This window comes from Frankliniella occidentalis, unplaced genomic scaffold (assembly GCF_000697945.3).
Source record: "Frankliniella occidentalis isolate FOCC.00 unplaced genomic scaffold, Focc_3.1 Scaffold7, whole genome shotgun sequence".
Taxonomy (NCBI): domain Eukaryota; kingdom Metazoa; phylum Arthropoda; class Insecta; order Thysanoptera; family Thripidae; genus Frankliniella; species Frankliniella occidentalis.
The window spans coordinates 2,288,165-2,308,854 of record NW_026267137.1 but is presented as its reverse complement, the minus strand read 5'-3'; the positions used below and the strand labels follow the sequence as shown (position 1 = coordinate 2,308,854).

Sequence of the window (20,690 nt, the reverse complement as noted above, 5' to 3'; positions counted from 1 at the left end):
GGGGGGGGAGACCCGCGACGCGGCCGGCCCTCCAGCAGCAGGCAGTCAGTCTTGAGAAAGCTCCCCGGCCGCACGCAGAGCCGCAGCCGCCCCGTTACCCATGCGACCCGAACAGAACAGGGGAACCCAACAGTGCTGCGTTTCGCGTGTGCGTTCTTGTTGTTGCCGTGTTAGTGCTGGTTGTTTTTGTTGTGACTGTCGTGTTTGACCGCGAAACCCCACCACCATGAGTGCGGCCGTGTTCATGAGGGGCGCCGACAACCTGATGAGAGAGACGGTGAGTACAGTTCGCTGCAAGAGCAACAGGTGTGCCACTTCCCGTCGCCGTGTCGTTGTGTTGTGAGCCGCACGCGCGTGGGACGGCCGAACAAGGCGGCGGTGGTTGGGAAACGTTTAAGGGGGTGTGGAGTCTGAGCAGCACCGCGAACACTCACGGCTGTGTTCAAACACGACCGCCCACCCCCACCCGCGCTGACGTCAAGTCAAACGTTAAACCGTCAACGTGACTTGAGGCAAAGCTAATCACAAATACTTGTTTGCCGTGTTTGTACTTTGGCGATATCTTTTGGTAGTTTCGCTGAAATAGCCAGTACACCGAATGATGTTTTGATTTTAATCTGCGCAGACAATTAAACGTGTCTCACGTTATACGTGTCCCCGTATGTACCCCCTTTCCTGGTTATGCAGGGTGGTCAACAGACCCCATCCTTAATTTTTTTGCGGGCTTGCATACCGTCGCTCACCGTGGCGCCTGACGGCCCTGTGCTAGTATGCATCTCGCCCACACGACTGCATGCGGTACAATACAAGTGAAGGGGTCTGTGTGTGGACCACCCTGTATTCTGCACCGTATTCAGGTGCACACTGCTAAATAAGGGGTGCAACTGGCGGACTCCGTGCAAGTGTTTAACACAACGTTGCTTACTTTTAAGTGTTGCGACTAGACATGTGAACACTGAAAAGTTTGTCAACAGTTAAGTTTAACACTTAACGTGTGCGGGTTGGCCTACCTGTTCAATGCTTAAGGCGCCATGGCCCCTAGCTTACGCAAACCTGCAGCAATGTTTGTGTCGTAGCGCTGACACGGTCATGGTACGGGCGGGCTGACCGCCTTGGCGCCCAAGGAGTAGGCAACCGCCACTCACACGAATGCGGTACAGTAGAACCAGAGAATGGTACGGGGTCTATGGGACTTTCTGTAGAATATGCGAAAAAACATGAATTTTACCCCATCGTAAATCGATCAACAGTTCATCCAAATTCATTGCATGGAACTTTCCCCTCCCACAAACGTGTAGTTTTGGCAAAGTGGTTTTCCCCGCCCCTTCTAACCACCAAATATTGATCTCGCGGCGGCAAGATGACGCCTATTCGCGAGCGCGAAGTTGGTTGTACCCGTCGATGAGTCTTGGACGATTCAGCGCAAAACCAGCGAAGCGTGAAATAATACTCTTTTTTGTTATTCTTGTTTCGGGAGCGCTTTTTCGATGTTTTGGGGTGGATGGCGCCAGTCGGTAGCTTTGGGTGTTTCACGTCTTGATGTGGGATCGTACGCAACGCACATGAAGCAGAGTAAAAATATAAGTTTTGGCTGATATCAAGACTAAGCAAATAGCTTAGCGATAAAAGGTTTAATCGATGCGATGGGAATCAGCATATTAGGCTGGAAATCAAGTAGATGGCAATATCTACTGGCAAGCACCTCAAAACACGACCAGCTTCTTAATTAAAATGACATGGACCGAAAAAATAAATTAAACTCTTGTAACATTATCGTCTTGCTGATCGACATGAAAAATCGCTGGGTCGTAACTAATATCTCGGAGTCCATAAAATATTCGACCAGTTGGTTTGGTTCTGAAGCCGAGCTGGTGAAACGTTTTATGAGTTTTGTTCTCGCGATGGTTCGATTGCTTTTCGGCTTTCGCGCATTCCATCCAAGGCCATTGGGTCTGTTTGTCGGTCCTCTTTTCTCTTTCTTCAGCCGGCCACATCTCTCTCTTTCTCTCTCGCTGCTCTCGCATGACTCTTCTTGTTTTTCTCTCTCTCTATTTCCTTTACTCCTCCCAGCCCTTCCTTTTCTTTTCTGATAATCTAGGGAGAATAATACACTTCTAAATTTTCCACACTGTCGGGATGATGACCTTGATGCCTTGTAGTACCCCTGCTGGTCCAGTTATATTGAACGCAGAGCTAGCTAGCCTCGCGCTAAGCGCTCTGCCTCGCCCGCCCCGCCTCGCTCCGCTCAGCCTCGCCCCGCCCCGCCCCGCCACTCCAGGCAACCGGTCGTGTCTGATTTCTCCGTCCAGTCCACCCTGCTACCCTCTCGCTCGGCTCCTCAAATGTAATTACACGCAGGCAGGCAACTGTGCGGACGAGGAAGAAAATAACGATCTGTTGACTAAGTTCTTCACGCCCATACTTACGAGGTGTTGCCGAGAAACCCCTCAAGCTATATAGAAGTTCAATTTTACAAGTGGAAACTTCACCTCCCAACTTTTTTTTAGTGCGGCGTTACTGCGGTTTATTCACGCTTGGTTTTCCAACCCCTCGGATGCACAGACGCACTAAACAGAACATATTGAATTTATGAAAGCACTCAATTGTGCTTAGGCGTTATTTCCAATCGGTCTTAAATATCGGGCCACAATGTATCTCACACGCACACGTATATCGGCTCCATCTTGTCCCTCTCTTTCGGAACGGTAGACAAGTCCTGATGTTGGGTTTTCCGACCAAGTTCTGGGAAGTAGGCCGTTTGCGCGCCCGTGTTCGAAGCCTTTTAGCCGGGCGAATCGTGTGCGCCGACTGATTTCTCCAAGGTCGTGTGCGTCTGCGTCCGAGCGCTTAATTGAACGGCATTTAGCGGTCATTAGAATGAAACCTCCACCTCGTCCAGGTACGGGAGGCTGAAGTCATGCTTCGCTTAATTCGGTTATCTGTGTGTCTCAGTGACAGTTTTATGGGGTCTTCCGGTTTTCCTTCGCGCTTGCGCTCGTGGACTTGAAAAGAGACACCTATTAAGAAAGTCCCTCTGCTTAACCCTAGCGTTAAGCCTTACAATGGGAGTCACACAAGTGTAAATTCTCGAACTGTTGCAAACTTTGGGGTTTTCATTGTTGACTGTATACTAAATGAGTAAAGTTCGTGCCCAATTTCATATTTCGGCTTTAGGGGGTAAGTACAATTTCTCAAAAAATGACTTAATTTCGGGAATTTCTTAAAATTATCCCCAATTTGTATTCGGCCCAAATTCAAACTGACACCCCCGAGAACAAACTAGGGATAATTTTAGGATTTCTCAACAATTTACACTTGTATGACTCCTTCTTACATTCCCTCGCGGTCCTGACCATCTATACGGTATTTGCATAAATGATATCACGATCAGTGACCCATTGAGCGTAGCCCCATGGGATTTAACGTCTCAACCAGCATCTGATCCTGAGTCCAAGACTTGCTGTTAACATTTCTTGAAATAAGCCTAGATGCAACAGAGGTGGCAACTGAACAAACAAAATTTAATTCGTCGGGGAATCCAGATCAGTTGTTTGCTGCGGTATGGAGTGGAAGTTATGACGCTTCTGTTGCTATTTTGCTACAGCGCGTGCGTCAACGTCGGAAATGTAAATAACGAATGCGAAAAACAGCCATGCGCGTGCGTTTACGTAGTAGGGAGGATTCGTCGGAACTCCGGCCGAAATTCGGTGCCGAATCTCTCAAAGTTTAAATCACCTTAGTGCTGCGTCAAGTGTGTACAGTGTGTATTTGGTTACCGTTCTGTAAATGCCCTACTAAATTAGGATGCAGGATGACAGTACCCTGTACTTGCCGAAGTCCAATTTCTTCTTATCCCTTTTTCTTCTTTTTTTACTTTTTGTTCCTAGTGGAGACATTTGCTCGTCTTGTGATCGTTCGAGTGACATTAACGCCGGTCGATTAGGTGCTAAGACGCAGCTTGTCCTTCTACAATGTTATCACGGTTGTGCGATCGCGCGTGTCTGACCGCCTCTGGCCGTTCTCTCGCTTCGTCCTTTCCCCCACCCACACCGCCCGCCCGCTGATCACTCCACGTGCGGAAATAAAGAGGTGCTAGTTTTCGGTACACAGCTCCATTATGGGGGACGGAGAGGGCGGTGGGGTTGCGGGGCAGTTTAAACACATGAAGGTAACAAATTGAAGCTGTTAGACTTCAATTGTTGTGTTTCGATTTCCCCGGGGTCTCTACTCTCCGCCCCCAGGGCATGATAAACCATTTTAAAAACACATCTGGAATCTGGAAATATTTTTCCACAGTTTTACAAAACCTTGGCTAACTTTTACCTAGTAAAGAAATTTTGACTATAAGACGTTAAAAGTGTTGATAAAAACTAAAAGGTTGCATAGTGAACCACTTTGTTTATCATCAATTATTATATAATTAACTATTTCTAAGCATCAAAGCGAGACGTTAGTGAACTCAGCCTGGTTTGTTGCAAAGGCGGATATGCCATTTCCATGGCAATATAGCAACTTATTCTGACGGAGTCAGCTCGCCCCTTCCTAAAACCCTTCCTGTCCCAAACAACAAAAGTTGACCGTAAAAAAGGCCTTCCCGGTAAAATCTTATCTGTGAGTAGGTTATTGGTTATTACAACAAGTTCAGTCGAGAGTGAAAAGGGCGGGCGCGGACACAAAACGCTGCACTTATTGCCTTTGCAATTGTGCGCAACGACGATGCTCAATTGCTTTCGTGTGTCTTTTTTTTTAACGATTCGTGGGGAAGGGCGGCGTCGGTTGTACCTCCAGAGTGGAAAGGTTCCACAACAAAGAGCCGAACACTTTTCGAACGCTCCGCTTGTTTGGTTTACTGTCCATTTTGGCGAGGGGCTTGTCGGCAGGGGAGGAGGAGTTAGGGGCACTCTAGTTCCTTTCGGCCGTCTGCGACCGGCGCAGCGAGTTCAGTCCGCTCTAGCTCGCCGCGGGGGACGCAGCGCGGAGGCCCGGCCATAGGAAAAGCGCCGGAAGGGTACGCGGGTGAGTGAGTGCAATTGGGCAGTTCTGGCGATCGAACGTGTGCTTTGAATCTCTGCTAAAGGTTTGGTAACGTTGGTTTATGCATTTCTTAACGTCACAAGTAAAAGTATGCATGGAGACTTAAACGCTAAGCGTACACGAACCGCTAACCCGAATGTAGCGTCCCATGAGTCTGGGGATAAACCGCTGAGAGCGAATGTAAATTACTTACTTGCTTTAAAACTAATGCAACTTGTAGAAGCTTGCTGCTTCAGGGTCGGCTGGGTCGTCCCAGTCGACCACACATTAACGACCTTGTGAAATGAGATAATCAATATTCGCGGTTGCCCCTCGCGTCGTTGTGTGGCAAAGCCATTCATTGCACGAAAATCTCTTTGCAGAATGGTGTTTCGTTTCAAGTCCAAAGTTTCCCATGATTGTGTTGTTCTTTTTTTTTCGTCTGCTGGGATTACCGTCCACTCCCAAGAGTACATGGTAAAGCTGTCTACTGTATTCATCCGAGAGTGATAGTTGAGTGATGTTTCCACTTCTAAATGAAGCATACAGCACTCCCCCCCCCCCGCATCCCTCCTCACCTTATTCTCTCTCTTCTCTCTCGTTCATCAATCTCTTTAGAGGTGGCCCGTGCCCCACCGGACGGGCCGCCGTAGGCGATGGCGTCATATACCCTCTTGCCGTCACCGATTCGGCTTCTGCTCGCCCGTGGGGACGCCGGTGACGCCGTCACGCTGGACGCTCTTGTGGCGTCACTGATGACACTACTACAAGACCAGGGTCCGGCCCGTCCAGGCAGGAGCAGCTCCGGGCCGTCCCGTCCTCCTGTGCCGGTAGAGATCTTAATCAGCCAACCGCGAAATAGCAAAAGTCCGCGGTAATTATCGGAATGGCGAGATGGGGCTGACCAAGTCGGCGAAGCAAGAGGCGAAGCCCGCCGCGATAGTCGGGTGACTATATATCATTGGTATAAAAAGTGGAAAGGGCGTAAGTCCAATGGGAAGTCAAGTCGAAGGACTTACGCCCTTTCCCCTTTTCACCAGTCAATATCCCAAGCGGCAGAAAATCTTTGCCGAGCTGGCTGGTATTTTCATACAAAAAGTGTTGTCCTTTACATGAAGAATTGTTTTAGATGGCATGTACTTAAAAACGTTTTTGTTCCCATTACAATGCGGTTTCTGACCTGCATCTAATGGAGTCATGCAGAGAGTACACCTCCGTACCACTCGCCGTTGCAAAAGTGCTAAGTTCAGCCTATCCGCTCTCAAGCTCTCAAAGCGCCTGGTAGGTAGGCAAACATGTGCCTGCAGTGCATGAGTGTCCTGCGGGGGTGCCTACCCCGTGTCTCGCAGGCGCTCAGCTCCCGTTGCAAGTTGCCGAATTAATCTGAGGAAAACGGACGACGCACTTTCCAGTCGATTCCCTATTCACTCGCGTCCCATGCATAGTATAGAGTGTCGGTGAGTGTGGTTCTCTGTGCCTCGGCTGGCTATCGCCCCATACGCTTGATTCGGCTCATATGAACCAAACGCAGCCAGCCCAATCGGAGCAGCGATCGTGCCGATGGCCGCCCAATTACGTCACGGCAGTGGACGCGCTCTGATAGGCTCGTGCTCGTGCACACGCCCTGGGAGGCGGCCGCCCATTGGCCCGCGCCTGCCCGCGCGGACCACTGCCGACGTCATCGCCGAGGCCCGGGCGCAGCCGTGGGGCGCAGCCGTGGGGCGCGGCCTCCCCCTCGGCCGCTGGGCCGCTGGGCGCGCTATAGCCTCCGGGGCCGCTTCCGGCGCCCACAGCAGGGGCTTCCGTAGACGTCATTGAGCCGACAATCGCCGCCATGGGAAGTTATTGTCTTGCACTGCTCTGCGTCTAGTGGGGCTGATTTGTGTTTCATCAAGTTCCGAACGTGGGTCAAATACTAAACAGAAACGCTCTGCCGCACTCATGCGCCAGTGTGGGAAAGATGATATTATCACAAACTAAGTCAGCACTGTAAATTGCTTGCGAACAACATGCAGGTTTGTTATGCAAACGAAAACCTTCGTAGCTTACACGAAGAATTTCGGAGCGTTGTATTACGAACTAAATCTTCGTAAGCTTCTGAACAAAGAGTTTCGTAACGCAAACCGATTGTTCGTAAAACCTTCCTAGCCTCACAAAACAATTGCTTTGCTATACAAACAATTTTTTTGCACTGCAAAGTATGAAAGTTGTTCGTGACGTTTGCAAAGCATTCAGTTCGTAACCATTTTACAGTGAGTGGTTCTGTTTCGTCAATCAAGCGCGACGTTGTATGGTAATTTAACGGTGCAGTTTGCTGGAGTGTCTTATCGTGGTTCACCCGGTGGGGGGTCACTCCGTTTGGCCGCGCGCTGCAGTGACGTTGCAGCGTTGTGGTGGTGACGTGCTGGATGCGGTCGTGCGCTGCTACACGGTCGTGGTCAAAGCTGTGCTATAAGACGGCTCTCCGCGCTCGGGTCGCGCTCAGTCGTTGCTCTGGACCCGAGGTGGCCGGTGCGAAGTGCAGCAGAATTAATTTGGAGTGAGATGACCCGCGCAGCGTCACACGGACATGGTATGGTTATTTTCGTGATAGTCAATGGTTTGGCTCAGCTTGATTTTTGAAGAGGTTTTTCGGTTGCAATGAAAGCCAGTGAGAATTACATCCACTGTTGCCCGCGGGAATTACAGTTCTAAAAACACACGTAAGAATGTTACAAAAAACAACTTATTTTACAAAATATTATTGACTCGTTTAGTGTATTCAAAAAAGTTCAAAATTGTGTCAAAAAAAACTAATACAGAAATTTGTTGGTGATAAATAAAACCTTGTTGCACTTCCTACGACTGCACTACTCACGCATACTCTAAGGATTGTTACGGATGGGTGTGCCATCATGTTCCAACATATGGAGCCGGCTGCTGCGATGCCAAACCTTTGAATTAAAATTACTTTTCTGAGCGGGGAACCACCGTCGTCCCCTCTGAGGAGGCTTGAAGTCAAAGCTGGAGCGCCTCCCGCCTGCCGGGCCTCAGAAGAGCCTCGCCGGCTGGAGTTGGAAATCCCTCCACAGCCTGTTTGACATTGAAAACCTTTTGGGCTGCCTGCGTATTGCGAGTTGGAGGTACTGCGCCACGCGGCGCCACACATTCGTTGAGGCACTTTCAAGGTCAGGGAAGAGAGAGAGAGGGAAGGGAGGGAGGGAGGCGGAGGGGGGTCAGACCTGTTCCCCTCTTCCTAATAGACGTTGGAGCCAATTCCGAACCCAGGCACGGCGACCATTAAGGCGGGGAAGTACCAGCAAGTGCTTACAAGTAAAAAGAAAGCCGCAGTTTTAAACATGCACACTCCCGTCTGAATTTCCTTGGGTTTCGTTTAAAATGTAAAGCAGCTCGTCCCTTTCCGGTGATTAGCAAGTGCACTTTTGAAAGTGTGTATTCCGATTTCCATGGCATTATTAACTGAACTATAATTGGTGGTGTGATATGCTTGAAAATCGAATCCTTAAACCAAGGACTTTTTTATTCACCTAATCCAAAGTAATTTTCGACCCTATTTCAATGGGTATTACTCTGTTTCATAGTCGACTATCTAAATCTGATGTCTGTGACCCTTGATACAAAAAGAGTTCTTTTTGTCTTAAATTAAGGTGAACATCTATTTGAAAGGGTTCAGGAAAGGGTGCAGTTTTTAAAAAGAATTAAAAGTATTTGCTTTATTTCGAGCGTTTGCCCATGTCTAGGTGTGGGTGCCGAGGTGACGGCTCAGGATGCGTGTTCAGCACGTGCACACCTGACTGACACCGACTGGTCAGCGGTGTGTGTGAGTGACCGGGAGGAGGGAGGGAGGGGTTGGGAGTGCAGGTGAAAGGCGCGCCGCGCGCTCCACTCTATGTTTTACCTTTTCTTAGTCGTACATCATCCAGCCGGTTGGTTGGTTGGAAAGGCGTCGAGGGGTCCGCCGCGCTTGCCGCGCCGCCACCCGCCATCTCAGCCGCGAGGGCAAGCGCGAGGGTCATTTTGATGATATTGGCGCTGAACCATGTGAACATTTGTTGCAAATTTTTACTCTCATGCATTTGTAAACAAAATATCAGAGAAAATTTACTCAAACGAACGGAACAAAACGAATCTCGTTGTTCTTTCCTGGGAAGTTTCATTTATACCAATTGTACAGCTGTGTTCAATATGGCCTTTTTGTTTTGTGCTCTGCATGACGCCTTTGTGGAGCCCGTAGTAACGCCCATATGGACATCGTCAGGAAGATGTTTGCTTTATGCGTTTCGTGTCTGGTTGGTGCGACGTTCATTATTCTTTTCAACTCTTCTGCTCTCCCGGGCTACCTCGGCAGCAGCAGCAGCAGCAGCAGGAACACAACCCGCTGAATTTACTACTGCGGCTCCGGCTGCGTTTTTACGGCCCTGCTTTATTCTAATGGCGGTTGTGCGATTGGGGGCGTGCACAAGCCGCACAAGCCGCACAAGCGCAAAGGCGCACAAGCGCGGGCCGCACGGCACAGGCTCGGCGTGGCGTTGCGCGGTGGGTCCGTAAAATGATTTCGAGGTGAAAGTGCAGTCGAGCTTTGGATCGCCACCAAGCTCTTGCCACTCCCCGCCTCTCCTCGCCCCGCTCTGCCCCCGCACTCCGCCACCCCACGCCCGTCTGTTGTTGTCTCTGAAGGTGCGCGCGCGCAGTGCGGTTTGCAAGGGCGTAACTGCCGTTGTTACCTGTCGCTCGGCTAATGTCAAGGCTGCGGCGAGTGTGTGCGTACGCACGTGCGTGTGTGTGCGAGAGAGAGAGAGAGAGAGAGAGAGAGAGAGAGAGAGAGAGAGAGAGAGAGATGGGGGAGGGAGAGGGAGAGCAGGAGGGCGGGACAGAGACAGGCAGACAGCTCGTGAGACTGTATCGGTGCGTTACTCAGCATGCAGTGGATGCTCGATCGTGAACAAAAGGCAATGAGTTGGTCCATATGAAGGAGGTGGGGGGTGAACAACAAGTAGAATTTGTAGTCGGCCAGTCTTTGAACCCGTGGCCTCTCTTGTGTTACAGATGCCGCAGACGGTGCCCAGCCCTCGCGGCAACCCCTGTGAGTTCGGCGACTTCGACGCGTTCGACCTGTCGCTGCTGCCCGCGCCCGGCCCCGCCCCGGCCTCGCACGTCGGCAGCCTGTGCGGCGGCGCAGCCAGCCCGTCCTGGGGCCCGCTCTCCTACAACGGCCCCGCCGACTCGGAGGTGCCCTACTCGCCCACCAGCGTGCAGCAGCTCATGTCCTTTTTCTGCGACGCCTCGCCGCCGCCCATGTTCCCGGAGCAGCCGTACAAGGGCGGCAAGCAGGAGCTGCTGGAGCAGGAGGTCGCCGTCGTCAAGTCCGAGCCCGTGTCCGAGCAGCTGGCCGAGCCCCTCCTCGGCAGCTGCTCGTCGTGGGAGAACCGGAGCACGGCCTTCCTCTTCTCCACGCCCGTGTCGCCGCCCAGCTACATCAAGCAGGAGCAGCAGCAGGACGCCAGCGTCCCCCAGGGCCTGCCCCAGGAGGACGACGACCGCCTCGGCGACCACCACCTCCTCCGCGAGGTCCTCAAGGACACGAGCTTCCAGCGCAAGTTCAACCTCAAGCCGTTCGACCTGGGGCCGCTCGGCGGCCTGGCGCCCACCCTGGCGCAGCAGCTGGCTCCGCTCAGGAGGACGCTGTCCGGCGGCAGCCAGGGCGGCAGCGGCGGCGTCAAGATGGAGACCGACGACCTACCCCAGCTCGACCAGGAGGCCATCGAGCCCATGATCTCGCTCGCCATCCAGCAGATGAGGAACGAGATCGGCAACACCTGCTCCATGCTCGGCATCGCCCCCGGTAAGTGTGCACTTGGCTGCTTAAACTTGCGCCCTCCGCTCCTCGCTCGACAGAGAGACGCCACCTGCCGGTCCTGCCGGTGGACATTAAACGGCCTGATCGATCCTTTTGCATGTGCGATTGGTTTTGTCTCGGCTGATCGTGCAGCCGCCTCGCGCCTCGTGGAAGGTTTTGATCACGCGTTCTCTATCGTGTCCCGTAACTTTCCACGGACGGTGTTGCTTTCCGTGGACGTCCCCCCTCCCTCTACGCCCTTGCCATTACTCAGCAGTGATCCGTATTGCTCTTTGCACTATACCCTGCTAGAATAGGTATACTACTTTTTAAAAAATGTGAACAACAAAAATTTCACATTTGAGAGAACATTCAGCAGACTCACTGCCTATTTGGCTGCTTACACGAGTACTTCTTGTTATCAAAGAGTGGAATCTTTTCAGCAATGGGGTGGTCCGTTTGCCCAGTAGTTCTAGCCCAATTCTTTGTCGTTACCCATTACAGAGGTTCTTCGCTTTCTTTTTTTTGGCGTGTTGTTTTTTCGTGCGATCGACACGACAAAGATGGCTATCTCGATTGGGCTCGGTCGGCGTGCGCAATGACGCCCGTGGGCCCGGCCCTATATATATATTGCTATTGCTATTGAGGCGGGCGGCCGTCCTTGGGAGCCGCGCCCGACCGGCCGGCCGGGCCTGGCTATGATGGGGGCTCCACGGAGCTCCACGAGCACGAGCTACGCGGAGCGGCTTCCGCGTAGACAAACACACGGGGGAAGATTTATTCATTTGTGCAATACTTTTACATTGAATAATTATTTTAATGACACGCAATTTTATCTTAATATTATTATCATCTTCGATAAAGGTTTCCTTAATAATATATTGACCAAGTTTTGGTCTCATGTGAGAAAAAGTAATTTTTCTAACTTTCTGATTACATTTTTAACATGCCTTTCCGTATCTGTCATCTCTGAGTAATTTTAACTCGAATTTAGAAATTAGAATTTAGAATTTAAATTTTTTTTCCCAGCCTATAGGACGTTTTAGCCTAGCTGTTTATAATGTATGTGGGGCTTGTCGAAGTGACCTTGAAAATCCTTGCCGTCGCCCCGCGCCCCGCCCCGCCACACACTCCGCCCAGTCCAGCGCTGGCAGCGGCGGCCGCACGGCTTGGCGCAGCAGCCTGCCCGACGGTTCGCGTTCGAAAACTCGCGCGCCCCCATCGCCTCTCCCTCTATATTTCTCTCTCTCTCGCTGCCGCCCACGGGTACGCGGTGGGAGTGCGAGTGAGAGGGGCCGCGCCGCTCGCCCGCACGCCGCCCCTGCCCAGTGACCAGGCCGCTTTCTCCTGCAGCGCGCTCGTCTCTCTCTCTCTGTCTCTCTCCCACTCGCCCGGCCCGCTGCGAGGCGCGACAAGGACAGGAGGCGTTAGTGTGCGCCGCGCCGCCGAGCGATGCCCACCGGTCAAAAACCATGCTCGATACACACATCGGCCGGCTGAGAAAAACACATTATCGTCGACTAACGATAGGATTCATGCGACCGGGCACCAGCGAAACGTTACATTCTAGGGACTGCGCAGTTCAATAACCATGGTTGCATCTAAAAGCTTTGTTTTGACCAAACCATTGACTTGAATTGTGATTTCAATTTATTCTTCATACTCAGTTTGCTTTCTATCGGTATTGGCATCGAAATCGACCACCTCCAATGTTTCATTACTTTTAACAGCGCATTTTCAAACACGATTTTATCGAGAGAGTCGCGCTCGACTGAGCGTGGCGTGGCGTGGCGTGGCGTGGCGTGGCGTGGCGTGGCGTGGCGAGACGCGGCGGCGGTGGCGGGGCTCACCGTGAAGTTGAGCCTCGGGCAATGATAATGCATAAAGATCGAGATCTCGATTCGATTGGCTTGGCTGAGCCACACCTGCGTGCGATTGGCTGAGCGATGAAAAATATGGTGGCGTCTACATTTGTTGCTGGGGTTTGTAAAGGCAAAAGAAAGAAGCTGTGATTTTTGCTCTTCTTATTATCTCCTCGAGCGCCTGATGAAGCGAGGGTAGGCCAGCCCGCCATGCTTGTATGCCTTGCGGGGCTGCCTATACGATGGGCGCGCAGGAGGCCCAACTCGCGAAAAAGAAGCCTTCTGAGATATTTTGTGTGACAGCTGTAGCAATATTTTTTTAAATAGCAACAATAATCGCACTGTGTCGAGAAACTCGACACTCGATTTCTCGCCATTTTGTGACATAAACTTTTTGAATGCTGGCACACCTGTTACTTTGGTCTATCCATCCTGTGGAAAGAGCCCTGTCACTTGATGTGAGTTACAGGTTGAGGTTATGCGAATACTGTCGAGAGCTCTGGCTGGACACAATAGGCGGTACGAATATTATTAAGGAGTATCTCTTTCCCTCGATTTTCTCCGATCTATATGGACGGTTCAGGTCGACTAGCTTTCTTCTCTATAGTTGCTCTTTGTATGCCCGTCATAAGTTTCAAAACTGCTTCAAAAACATTGGCATCCAATACATTTGACGGCGATGATGTTGCTGTGACGCGCGCCGAGCGCGTGAGCGACCATCGCTTTCGGAGACTTGGGCGCTGGGGCGAGCCGAACGCTCAAGTTGACGCGCTTGGGTTCCCAATCGAGTCTACGGTCGCTGCCATTTCCCCGTGCCGTGCAAGTTTCATTTATGGTGTACAGATGCAGTATGCTCGCTTCTAAATTCTTTCCTAGTATTCCGTTTCTTTTTATATTTTCTTTGTCCGAGGGGGCAATAACTCCGGGAATCATGTGTACACCTGTCTGGGAATCATCAGGATAAAAATTGATCAAAATCAATAGAAATCGCTTAGAATAAGCGGGAAACTAGAGAAATAAGTACAAATCAGTCGGAATAAGCGTTTTATACCACTAAAACCCCCCGAAAAACCTATGTAATAATTATAAGCGGACGGGAATCACCGGGAATCAAGAATTTCGGGAATCATGTGTACACTTCAAAAGGGAGTTATTGCCCCCTCGTCTTTGTCCAATAATACCAGACGCGACTGGCCTTGGGTGTCTGTCAGTACTTCGATAATCGCTTTCTTTATCGCGCCTTGTGAATCGACGGCTTCTTCTAACCGCACACGACCGCACCGAGAAAAACGCTAAATAGTACGAAAGTCAAGATATGATCTGGATGAGGCAAATTCCTGTTTTGAAAACAATGGCCAGAGAATGGGTTTGGGCACGCTCAGGGTCAGCGGTAATTAGCAGACGAAGAACGCAATTTTTCTTTTTCTTTAGGAAAAGTTTTCATATAAATCAAGCATGTTATCGTGCACGAGCAGCAACGGTGGGGCTTTGAACAAGTTTTAGAAACACCACAAACAAACCACGGAGCCATTTCTACTTCGTACAATCTTACAATATTTTCCCTTGGTCCATTAGTTTTAAGAAATGTCGCCCTTTTAGCAAGTCACTCGGACACATGGACGCGAGGCGGGGAGCGTGCGCGGGCAGCGCGGTCGAGCCCCCGTCGACGTGCCATTCCATCGACTCGGCCGTTGCTGAGCGGTTTAGTTGTTGTTTTTCCCCGTCGCCTTTTTTATCTCTTCTCTGTCCTTTCGCTCAAAATTTTTTTCCCCGAGTCACCTTACAAATCCTCCGCAGGAATGTTGGCCTGGGCCCAACCACTCTCTGTATCAGCGGCCGGCTGGTACCATATGGCAGGAGCGACACAGTGTCTCTTTCTGGTTTACTGTCAAAAAATTTTTTTTTAACAATTGAAAATATCCGTGGAAATATGAAGAGGTTGTACTATATAGATTTACCCACTAAAATCTTATGAACTTTTAAATTCATAGCTTACGTATTTTTGACAAATTGCTCAGCTTATACTATTTTTATGATACGTCAGTAAAAACAAATTTGTCAAAAATATGTAATGTGAATAAAGAAAAGTTAATACGATTTTAACCAGTATAAATCCTATATCTAAACAGCATTTTTGATGTTGTTGTTTTTTCATTGCTAGTGGCGGAAATTGTCGTCTTGTTAACCATTGATGATGATGTTACTCGCGCAGTGTCGCCAACGCCCTTAGCACGCTTGGCACCCACGCGCCAGGCATTGATCATTCAATAATGATATTGAAATGATAATAGTAGCGGCGCTCGAACCGGCCGACGCGTCGACTTCTCGGGTGACACGCACATATCGTTACCCTTTGAGTCCCTTGGCCCCTTAGACACAGTGACCCTTCTCTCTCGGGGGCGCGGTCTTTTCCAGGTAATGACGTCAAGTTCGCCCTTTATTCCCCCCTTTAATTGTGTCTGACCGGCGCGCGCGCCACGCCTTGCCACGTGCCGCTCTAGCCACAAAAGTGTCATTCCATCAATAGAGTACCGTAAAGCTGCCCACAGACTGTACCCCCGAGAACCTTTTTTTCCCCCTTCTTTCTTTTGCCACGTTTTCCGTGGTGTGCGTGCGCTCTCTTCTCAGTGGGGACGTGTTTTTTGTTTGCGTAACTTTTCCTCTCAGTATCCCCGAGGTATCTGGCACGCGGTGGTATAACAGGAGTGCGCGTATTCCAGGAAAATTTTAAAAATCCTTTACTTTGATCGCTCTTAATTCACCCCCCCCCCCTCCCCTCACGACGCGCCCCCACTCTCGGCGGGGCAGTCGTGCGTGCATTGCGCAACAAGGCTTAGTCATATAGCGTGCCGTCGTGGGGGAAGCAGAGTCTCGCCAGAAGGAGTTCGCACAGGTGCATGCATAGCATGTCATTAATTCGGTTTAAAAAAAATAGGTACCCTAAAATAGCATTCGTTTAGAATGCGGTCTGCGGGCGGAGCTCCAAATGAGACTCAGTAGCGCCATGCCTAGATTTCCTCGCCCCGAACTGCCGGCTCCGGGCGCGTGAGCGCACCAGCAGCGGGGCGGCTTAGACACGGGCTGGTTACGTGACGGGTGCGCTACCCCTCGGGCCCCGTGTGAGTGGGAGAGAGAGAGAGAGGGGGAGACTGCGCCACCCGATGACGCACTTGCGCTTCTCGGAAGAAAGAGAGGGAAGTATAGCGGCAGCGGCGTTCGTCCTTGTCCTCGATTCTCCGTTCGCCCCGCGCTGCTGTGCACTGCCTGGAGTTGGGAAAGAAGGAGGTTAGGGCATTCCCCCCTGTCACTGACTCACCGCCTCACCGCCCTGTCGCAATGCCACCCCCCCGGGCTCGGCCTGGCGTTCCCCGCCACTTAGTCAGACGGGAGAAACATAAAATTAAAAACTTCGCGCTAGCTCTACCTAATACCAACACACACGGTCAGCTGCATCGAAATGTTCAATATCAAAAATGGCGTAGTACTGGAATCAACTTTTTAAACAAATTAATCAAAATGCACAGACAAATGTTCTCATACGGCGTCGTGTGGTTCAGTACAAGTGCAGAATGTGCAACGTGCACGGCCGTGGTGAAACTGATAATATGCCCATGTCATGTTGGCAACCTTTTGTGAGACGCGACAGCTGCAAGTTCTTACGCGCCAGATGTGTTCAACGTTTTTGGGGCAGAAGTAATGCCTAATGCCCCCAGCCGGTTAACATACGCCCAGGAAAACATGTTTTCGATATTCCAATGTTCTCGACCCACTCTTTGTATATCAGGGCACTCATACCAATGTTGGGCAATGTTCTTGAGTGGATCGAGATGATTTAAAAAATCGGAGACACGTTTTCCTGGGTGTTCCGTGTATTAGAAACTGAAAAACCAAGTGTGAAACTGCTTAACACCTAAAGGCTGCCTTTTGCCTTTTCTATGGTTTTGACTTACGCGGCGACATTCGCTTCTTTTCCGCGTCCAGGCGGTTGGAGCTCGGCCCCGTCTAAGTCTCCAATCAACGAAGGAGGGGGGGAGTGAGTGAGAGAGAGAGAGAGGAGGGAACAAGAGGAGAGGAGAGCTTTCACCTCGAGAATGTGCTGGCTTGCGCTCGCGAAGGAGCAATGGACTTGCCTTTGTCCTTGGGAGGCAAACAAACAAGATATATGCAACTTATTGGGAGTGCCACTTCATGAAAGTGTAATTTTTATACAGATTTCCCATTTACACGGTTTATTCTCTCCGAGTTGACTTTTCTCGTGCAATTTGCTCATGATGTTGGCCAGTTGTTTTCGGTTCTCTTTCCGGTCTTAGTATAGGGTTCCAAGCGTTTTCGAGATGCAGTGAGAGTTGGTACGGTTAGATCAGCAAATTCAAACTATCAATTAGTTTTAAGAGTAAAAGAACTACGGTAAAACCTTCTAACACATTCGCAGTAGTTTTGCTGGAGGGGTTGTGATGTGAGTCACAAGTTGTCGTGCGTCACAGAACGGGGGAGGGAGGAGAGGGGGAGGGAGGTGTCCCCCCATCGAGAATATTTTGGTGTTGCTCGCCAAGATGGCGGCCTTCTGTCACGGGCGCTGGGGTGGCCAGGCCCCCCTCCACACCCCGCCGGCACGCACCTCCGCACCGCACCCCCCGCGGGCCGCGGGTGTACGTACCCGGGTATACTCGCGGGCGCCCATAGTATGGCTATTAATAGCTCGACCGCTACACATAAGTTCCTGGCGAGGCCTTGGGAGCGCTGTGCTGCGCAGTCCAGTCTAGCGCAGTGCTCGCCACGGAGGGTACGTCACGTGAACCTCTCTGGAAGGCATCAGAGTATAATATTCACACTGTCTCTCAGGCGTCTTACAATGACAATCGTTTAAAAAAAAAATTGAACTCATATCGTGGCTAAACTTGCAGATTAACTTAGAATGATCTCTGTACCCCTGCTTGATTCACCCCGAAAAGTCTGTCAAAAATGACCCCTGGGTACACAGTCGTTTCACTGTCACAATGGGCTGACTAACCTTGACCACCGGATGAAAAAAATTTAGTTTCTGAAATTTTGTTTTTATTTCTGGGAAAGTGCCTCTTTCTTATTGCGCGTGTATCTTGAGTCTGAAGGCATCAGGATGTGTGTATGCATCCCTGGCCAGGTCTGCCACTAGTCACCGTATATTATAGCTCGGAGTATCGAGTACGCGGGAGTTGTGATTCATAGTGTCATTTGCCGTCAATAATCTATCTGCTCGATCGATAGTTTCGCGCGATGCTATGTTGCGATGCTACGATACTATGCTTTTGCGTCGCAGCCTCCAACTCTAACGGTCGGGTAAGACCGATCTATATTGTTTCAGCTGCTGAAATGCACCCTGCGCAAAATGATGTGAATGGCAGCATAAACAGATCACCTGTGGTATCTCAAAAAAAATAAGCGAGCTACACACAGAAACTGAAGGAATTTTTCGGAATTTTTGCTCATTCTAAATATTTGCCAGTCAAAAAATTTGCATACTCTTAATCGTCATTTTTCCCCCATGAGAAAGATTTACATTTTTAATTTTAAAAATGCAAAATCGCTCACAGTCCATAAGCATATTTCATACAAAACTTTGACCTTAAATTGCCTCATTTATACCGCGCGCACTCGGGCTTCGAAGCTGATCAGTGTGTACGGCGCAAAGGGACAAACCAACGAAACTCCTATTAAAGTCTTACGCTGATATGTAACATGTGGGCGAGTGGCCCACCCACCGGGTTGGAGCCGGACATTACATTTGATTTGACACTGATCCGGGGCGGGGCTTTTGCGCCATCAGAAACACGCAATAATATGCTTCCGCAAGATTAACATTTTTTTCTCTCTTTTCGAAACGACAACAATAACCCTCCGGTTCGTCAGAATAGGAGGTATTATTAGCCGCCAGGCCGACACTCATATTTACTAATGGCGATAGTGATCAAGTGATCAGGCCAGAAATAGCTCCGTCAGGCTGTCAGGCTGGCGATCCTGCGAACCGTTTCGGCTCGCACGCTCTGTCGTGTGGCGCACCCACACCCACTCACGTACACAGGCGCGCGCGCGACCGCACACACCACACACACACACACACACACACACACACACACTTACACACATACACACAGGCGGAGAGGCGTCGTTCGGGGAAAAGGCACATTGCGTTCCTGTAACATCGCACCACTGATTTGAGTAGATCCGCCACGATAATTGCGCGCGAGATCGAGATATCGTTGTTGTGGTCACACTGTGGCCACACTGCGACAGATAGGAAAAGGAAAAGCTCCGTTGGAGCTGCACTCGGCCAATCCCTCTTTACTTTTAGCAATTGCAAGCAAGAGAGCGAGCCCACGACTTTGTAATGCAAATGCTCTGCTGCGCCCGGCTGCGCCCGCCACGCCCCCGCTGACGCCTGCTGCTTGTTGCTGTTTCAGACCCCACCCTGTGGACGCCCGAGGACGTCCGCGCCTGGGTCATGTGGACGGTCCGCCAGTTCTCGCTGCCGCCCGTCCAGCTGGCGCTGTTTGACATGGAGGGCGCCTCCCTGGCCGCTCTCACCGAGACCGAGCTCACACAGCGCGCACCCCAGGTAAGCCAAGTTCAGGAGCTCCTGGCTGGAGGAAACTTAGGTTACGTGTGTACTTCTCCCCCTATACTCTGAAAGCGGTTGTAGCACTATACTAGGAGTCATCCAGAAAGTACTTCACCCATTCGCCGTTGCGAACCTGTCAAATTGGGCGTATGCAAGCCCTCATAGCGCCTGGTAGGTAGGCAACATCTCCCCCTCAGGGCGCGCGTGTACTGCGGGGTGGCCTACCCCGAGTCTCACAGGCGCCGAGCTCTCCGAAATAATCTGCCAAAAATGAATCTGAGGGGGAAAAAAACGGACGTACTATCTGGACGATCCGTTTTTTGTTCTCAACTATATTCCTGAGGCTCAGAAGTTGACAACTTCCACCAGCCCAGCATACACTTTGTCGCCTGCTGTACGGCCGCACTACTGTAAATGCAGTCGTCTTCGCGGAGGCCCCCCGCGGCCGGTCGCCGAGTCTCATCCTCTCGGTGGAGAGGAAGCGGGTCACGTCGTCACTCTAGTGCAGAGAGGGAGAGAGGTAGAGTGAGTGAGAGAGAGAGAGATGTGGTTCAACTCGATCGTTCAGTGGCGCAGCGCAGCCAATGATAGGGGGATTCTCTGTCATTGCGAGTAATGCTACACCGCCCCGCCTCGGCGACCGCCTTGCAGCCGCACCGCGTCTTATGCGACACGCGGCGAAAGTAGGCCGAAGTACTACGCTGGGGGGGAAGGGCACAGAGAGGCTGGTAATGAAACGCTCTGCGAAGGCAACGGCGAATCATTTGGTTTTTTTGGTCGTTGCTCTTCTTTTTTGCCCCCCCCCCTCTCTCCGTGCTTAATGTGTCTTCGAATCGATATCGTTTTTCGACCATGATTGCAGCTTGAAGGAGGGTAGGTTAGGTTAGGTGACAGAGGAAATAGATATTAAAGAGAGACAGATGCGCAGACAGAGACAGGGAGAAATGGCCAGCCGAATAGGCGAGGAGGGCTTGGGTGAGGGGGAGGGGAGGGGTCAGCCAAGGAACGTGTGTGCGACGCGTCCGAAGTGACAGCCTGTCTGTGTCTCGGCACGTGCGCGCCCCGTGTTGTTCGCACGCGACCACTTTCCCTGGGTGTCGCAAGTCCCTGGCTGATCGAAGCTGGAGCATGCAGGAAATGTATTGTGTAAAACTGGTACCTTTTCTTTGCACTCTTAGCTGTTAAAGAGCGCTACTGCGCTTGTGTCTTTGTAGAGGCACCAAAAGGTACCAAAATCTAAGCAGCACACTCTTCGGCTGTTAGCGCCTTTCTAGAGGCATTAGAGCACTAGCACCTGCGTATTTCTAGTGTCAGTACATAGGGCACAAGTCCGAGGTAAAGGACTGAATAAACGCCCTGGGTAGTCAATTGTAAAACTGCCCCC

The 20,690-nt window shown here is 50.9% G+C and overlaps 1 protein-coding gene across 2 annotated transcripts in view; it reads left to right on the top strand.

Moving 5' to 3' along the window:
- Window positions 1-46: 46 nt before the first annotated feature.
- The window catches only part of LOC113206651 (DNA-binding protein D-ETS-4-like), a 22,676-nt gene continuing 2,032 nt past the window's right edge, over window positions 47-20,690 (top strand). The window contains exons 1-3 of one of the 2 annotated variants that reach the window (XM_026422820.2): window positions 47-277; window positions 10,060-10,855; window positions 19,149-19,303. In XM_026422820.2, the coding sequence (XP_026278605.1) occupies window positions 227-277; window positions 10,060-10,855; window positions 19,149-19,303 (1,002 nt within the window). In that variant the 5' untranslated portion in view covers window positions 47-226. Of the gene's footprint in view, window positions 278-7,506; window positions 7,586-10,059; window positions 10,856-19,148; window positions 19,304-20,690 lie in introns of those variants that run through there. The other variant, XM_026422821.2, reaches the window with a different exon arrangement.